Source organism: Otolemur garnettii, unplaced genomic scaffold (assembly GCF_000181295.1).
Source record: "Otolemur garnettii isolate 467f Iridium unplaced genomic scaffold, OtoGar3 scaffold00100, whole genome shotgun sequence".
In the NCBI taxonomy this organism is placed as follows: Eukaryota; Metazoa; Chordata; class Mammalia; order Primates; family Galagidae; genus Otolemur; species Otolemur garnettii.
Window position 1 is genome coordinate 5,421,325 of NW_003852495.1, and position 5,515 is coordinate 5,426,839.

The 5,515-nt window shown below is 53.0% G+C and overlaps 1 protein-coding gene across 1 annotated transcript in view; it reads right to left on the reverse strand.

Annotated features, from left to right (window-relative positions):
- Positions 1 to 2,010: 2,010 nt before the first annotated feature.
- The window catches only part of SBSN (suprabasin), a 4,745-nt gene continuing 1,240 nt past the window's right edge, over positions 2,011 to 5,515 (reverse strand). The window contains exons 2-5 of the mRNA XM_023516934.1: positions 4,885 to 5,130; positions 3,434 to 3,499; positions 3,283 to 3,327; positions 2,011 to 2,119 (exon numbers count right to left, since the gene is read on the reverse strand). Coding sequence (XP_023372702.1) covers positions 2,096 to 2,119; positions 3,283 to 3,327; positions 3,434 to 3,499; positions 4,885 to 5,130 — 381 coding nt within the window. The 3' untranslated portion in view covers positions 2,011 to 2,095. The remainder of the gene's footprint in view (positions 2,120 to 3,282; positions 3,328 to 3,433; positions 3,500 to 4,884; positions 5,131 to 5,515) is intronic.

Sequence of the window (5,515 nt, forward strand, 5' to 3'; positions counted from 1 at the left end):
TCCCAGCTACTTGGGAGGTGGAGGCAAGAGACTCGCTTAAGCCCAGGAGTTGGAGGTTGCTGTGAGCTGCGATGACACGGCACTCTACCCAGGGTGAAAGTTTGAGGCTCTGCCTTAAAAAAAAAAAAAAAAAGAAAGAAAGAAAGAAATGCATCAGGAGTGTGTTGATCTGTGGCTGGCTGGGTAGATGTGTGATGAGCACACCTAGTAAAATGTTAATAATAGAGTCTAAGTGGTAAAAATGCAGGTCTTCATTGGAAAATTCTCTCATCTTTCAGTATGTTTGATATTTTCAAAATAAAATATTGCAGGGAGAGGGAGGAAATATATGTAACAACATGACGGTCTTCCACCAAATAAGGAAAAATGCAGCGAGGGTAACATGTGGGAACATCACCTCTATCGCAGGTCCTTCCCCTGGTGGGCGTTTCCTTTAGCTCTCTGTATCTCTCTTTATAGTCTGTTTATGTCTCTTTCGGAAGGCTGTAAATTCCCCAAGGGTAAGAACACTGTCTTTGACTGATGGAATTTTGGAGCTGGAAGCCGTGATTGTAGTCCTCCCCTTCTGATACCCACCCACTTAGCGGAGGAAACTGTGGCTCCTGGAGGGCAAGTAAACTGCCTTCAGGCCCCTGTTCCCCAGTGAAATTGGGGAACAATTGGGGTCTCCTCCTCCCAGGCCAGCGAGTAGGAGTGCTATAGGGACTTTGTGGGATCTGAACCAGATCCCGGCCTGCTGCTTTCTCGTGGGTTACCCTGCAAGTGCCCCTGCCCCACTGAGCCTCAGTTTCCTCATCCATACAATGGGGTTAATAAGACTCCTTTTAGTTGTGGGAGACTTAAATGGTTACAGAATATGAACAGGTCTTCACCCAGTACCTGAAATCTAGCAAGTGCTAAGTGCACAAGCATTTGCCAGCGTCATCACTGTTCCTATGCACTTGGGACAGTCTGCATCTGAAAACTGGGCCTTCTGAGTGGTGCCTGTGGCTCAGTGGGTAAGGCGCCAGCCCCATATACCGAGGGTGGCAGGTTCGAACCCAGCCCCAGCCAAACTGCAACAAAAAATAGCCGGGCGTTGTGGCGAACACCTGTAGTCCCAGTTACTCAGGAGGCTGAGGCAAGAGAATTGCCTAAGCCCAAGAGTTGGAGGCTGCTGTGAGCTGTGACATCACAGCACTCTGCCGAGGGCAACAAAGTAAAACTCTGTCTCAAAAAAAAGAAAAGAAAACTGAGCCTTCTGTGTCTCCATCCATCCTCACTTGTCTTCCACCTGAGCCTTCCGTCCTGCCCCTTCTGTCCCCTGAGAGGACCACCCGTGCCTGTCTCTTTTCCTCTCTCCTCATTCACTGATTCCTCTGACCTTCCGGTGCCAAACAGGAAGAGACCTCTCTCTGTATTCCTGGAGTACCCTCTGTGGCTCTTAAGCTGTCTCTCTCCCTCCTCTTAACTATGTAAACTTGGTCATGTTTCCTAACCTGGGCAAGCCTGCACATGCTTCTCTATAAAATGAGGCAATAATAGTACCTTTTACCTAACTGGGTGGTTGAAGATTCGGTGATGTCATGCCTGAAAAGCGCCTGACAGGGAGCCTGGCATGTTTCAATTGCACAATGAATACAAGTAACTATTGTTATTCCTCTGGCACCTCCTGCTCTGAATGAGGATGCTGCCCTGGACTTCAGCCATTCTCTCCCTGTTGCTTCCGTGCTCACCACTGGCCTTTGGAAGACTTAGCTGCACAGGGGCCGAGCACAAACTTTGCACAGCAGCAAAGCATGGCTTGTCCCTGTTAACTTTCCTCTTAGAGCTGATCAGCCTGAAATCTCCAGCTCAACTCATCATGCGCTACAGACCTCCCCACAACTCCTTCTGCAAAGTAACAAGAAAAGACAAGCCTCTGTCCCCCCTGCCCTGCCACCCTACCCTCCTTAGGGAGCACAGTGGATCACAACGAGAGAGAACAGTGTATCACATTTATTCACAAATCTCAGGGACTCCAGAAACCCATGCCCCCACCCCCAGCTCTTCCAGTTCATTTCAGCGGATATTACAACAGGAACAGCAGTCTGCCCAGCAAGGCCAGGGCATCAGTTTAAGGCATGATGTCGGTGACGCTCTGGAAGAGAGAAGGAAAAAGAAAGTGAATACAGGGTACAAAGTCAGGAGCAGGGCAGAGGTCTCAGCCCCTCCTTCTCCCAAGAAGTAAGAGGTTCAGTGACGACTCTGGCCCAGGAATTGCTTATGTTCTGGGCAGTGTTTTAAGGAAGGTGGCATCCAGATTTAGCAGAGTAGAAAGCCAGGCCTTCCACCTCAGAGGATCCCTGGCCACTCCTATAGGCAGAGACACGTAGGGTGTGCTTTTGCCTGTCACACCCCCTCAGTCTCTGCCCAGGTAGCAGGCCGTGGAGGTAGTAAATGCACAAAGAAAGCCAGAACTTCACTTTGGGCCTGGAGTGAGGAGCAGGATTCCACAGGAGCCTCGACACATGGTGGGGGTTGGGAGGGGTTCTCAACCAGGGAAAGGACAAAGCCACAAGTCCCTGCACCCCACATACTGGTGCAAGCAGCAGGGTCAGGGTAGCAGAAGTGTTCACGGCAGGGGGCAGGGTGCGAGGAGAGGAAAGCCAGCCAGCAAATGGGGATGGCAGGCACAATGACAAAGAGACACGATGGCACGTGGAGGGGTAGTTTCAGCGGCCCCCGCCCTCCCCAGCTCCCAGATACACCAGGGCCCTGGAGCTCTCTTCTGCCAGCCTGTGTTTGCCTCAGTGGGAAGGAAAAGCACCCCAAAGATGACAACAGTCTGCAAAGGGAAAGGTGAAGGGAGGAAAAGGAGGGGAGACCAGGGCTGGGAAATGGGTGGAGGCCTCTGCAGAGGCAAAGGGTCTGCCCACAGGGGAGTTGTCTGAGAGCAAGCACAGGACCCAGTGTGTAAGAGCATCTCTCAAGACAGAGAGCAGGGGCTGGGTGCCAGGGCTCATGCCTATAATCCCAGCACTCTGGGAGGCCAAGGCAGGTAGATTGCTTAAACTCAGGGGTTCGAGACCAGCCTGAGCAAGAGCAAGATCTCTACTAAAAACAGAAAAACTGGCCAGGTGTGGTGGTGCATGCCTGTAGGCCCAGCTATTTGGGAGGCTGAGAAGCAAGAGGATCATTGAAGCCCAAGAGTTTGAGGTTGCTGTGAGGTACAATGCCACAGCACTCTACCCAGAGCCACAGAGTGAGATTCATCTAAAAAATAAAAAGAGGGTAGGAAGAAGATGCCACGTGGGCACTCACCCTCCACAGAGCTGGAAAGTTGATGAAGGGCTTGTTGACCGAGGCCTGGAATGCAAGGACAAGAAGGTCAGTCCCCAGTGTCTGTCCCACCACCCTCCTGGAACCTCCACTCCCTCCCCCTCCGAGTTCATGCTGTGTTCCAAGGACTCACTCCAGATGTCAATGTGGTGGTTGCGGCCCCTCCGTGATAGCCGGTAGATCCGCCTTGATGACTGCCCTGTGGACAAAGCCCAGGGCGTCATTACAACCCCTCAAGGGTCTGCCCCACTCCCTTTACCCCAGCGACCTGCTCCCCTCTAGGGAGACTGGAGCTAAGACAGGAGGGACAAGTTTAACCCCACTGCCTTGTCACTGTCCAGAAAAAAGACCCAAAGCCCACATTGCGGTGGGAATTCTGTGAGAGATGGGAAGAAAGCCAGGAAGAGTGTCCGCCTCTCACTCACTGCTCTTTTCCAAACTCACACTAATCTTAGTTAAGGAAGTGCTGTCAGTCAATGTGAATGGGGTCTGACTGCACAGACTGAACAGGGAGTGTAGAGGACCCACGCTAATACCAGGACCACCATCTAGCCTTGGCCCTGACCTCACATCTACCCAATTTAGCCATGTCCCCAACTCAGCTGTTTCCTGTCCTTAATCCTATACCCAGACACCCAGATACGCCTCACCAGCTATGCCAGCTCAACACAGAGCCCCGTTCTCTGCTGTGTGCTCTTCCTACACTGTCCCTTCCTCCCCGCCCACCTGTCCCTGCCTTTCTGCCTGGCAGTAGATGTGGCTCTGGGCTTTGAGGCCTGGGCCAGTCTTCAAGATGGTGTCGCACCTTGCTGATCCCAACTACTCCTCGTGGAAATTGGAGAACAGGGAACTGAAGCACACACGAGTTGGCCTCCTGCTGTTCCCCAAGATCCCCCCCGCCCCCGCCCCAGTGCCTATTCCATTGTGAATGGTGCTGCTTGCCTGACCTCCAGGATCTGCTCCCTCTATATAAATGGGTCAGAGAAATCCTCCAGCATGCCCCTGCCCGACTGAGCAGTGTAGAGGAAGAGAAAGAACTCTGAATTCGCCAGTGCTAGGTACTAGCCGTGTGAACTTGCCAAGTCTCTCTGAGCCCCGATGTCCTTATCTGAGAATCAGGGCGTCAGCGTCTGCATCCTGACTACCTCAGAGGGTGTTATGAAGATTAAACAGGACCTGGCTCATCACCAAAAGCCATTCCTCACGCTTATACTCCGGGTTTTCTCAACACTCATGCCATTCGCCCTGGAATAGATGTTGATCTCAGCAACTGTTTCTTGTTTCCCCAGGAGAGGCTTCTTGTTCCTCACTTGAGTTCCCCTTAACCAGGAGGGCAGCTCCCTGAAGGTGGGACAGGGTCCCTTCCACACTATCTGAAAGGGGCTTTGCAGATAAGATGGCTTAATCCATCTGACCAGCTGACCACGAGCTACTTTGTCAGGGAGATGGAGAGGGACGTAGTTCCAGAGCTGTCCAGCTTCTTTCATCGAATGAAGCTACATGGACTCCCGGAATGGCCCAAGGTTTAACCTCTCCCCCCACAATCCCCTGATCCCAGTTTCCCCACCACCTCTGTTCACCTACATTCAGCAGCTTGTTGGCCTCCTTGCCGGCTTGGTTGACCCCATTATGAACATCCTGCTGCAACCTGTCCACCTCCTTCCCGGCCTGGCCAGCAGCATGGTGGACACCTTGGCCAAGTTTCTCCGCTTCCTTTCCGGCCTGGCCAGCAGCATGGTGGATACCTTGGCCAAGTTTCTCTGCCTCCTTTCCGGCCTGGTTGACCCCACCGTAGGCCCCTTGGACCACTTTGTCTGCTTCCTTTCCAGCCTGTTCAACGGTATGGTGAACTCCCTGGCCAAAGTGCTCCACCTCCTTCCCAGCCTGGTTGACCCCGGGCTGGGCACCATGGACTACTTTCTCTCCCTCATTCCCAGCCTGCCCTGCAGCATAGTGGACACCAGGGCCCAACTGCTCCACCTCCTTTCCAACCTGGTTAACTCCATGATGGACCCCTTGGACCACTTTCTCTCCCTCTTTCCCAGCCTGACCAGCAGCATGGTGGATCCCCTGACCAAACTTCTCTACCTCCTTCCCCACTTGGCCGGCAGCATGGTGGAGCCCCTGACCAAACTTTTCTGCCTCTTTCCCCACTTGCCCGGCAGCATGGTGGATCCCCTGGCCAAACTTCTCTGCCTCGTTCCCAGCCTGCCCG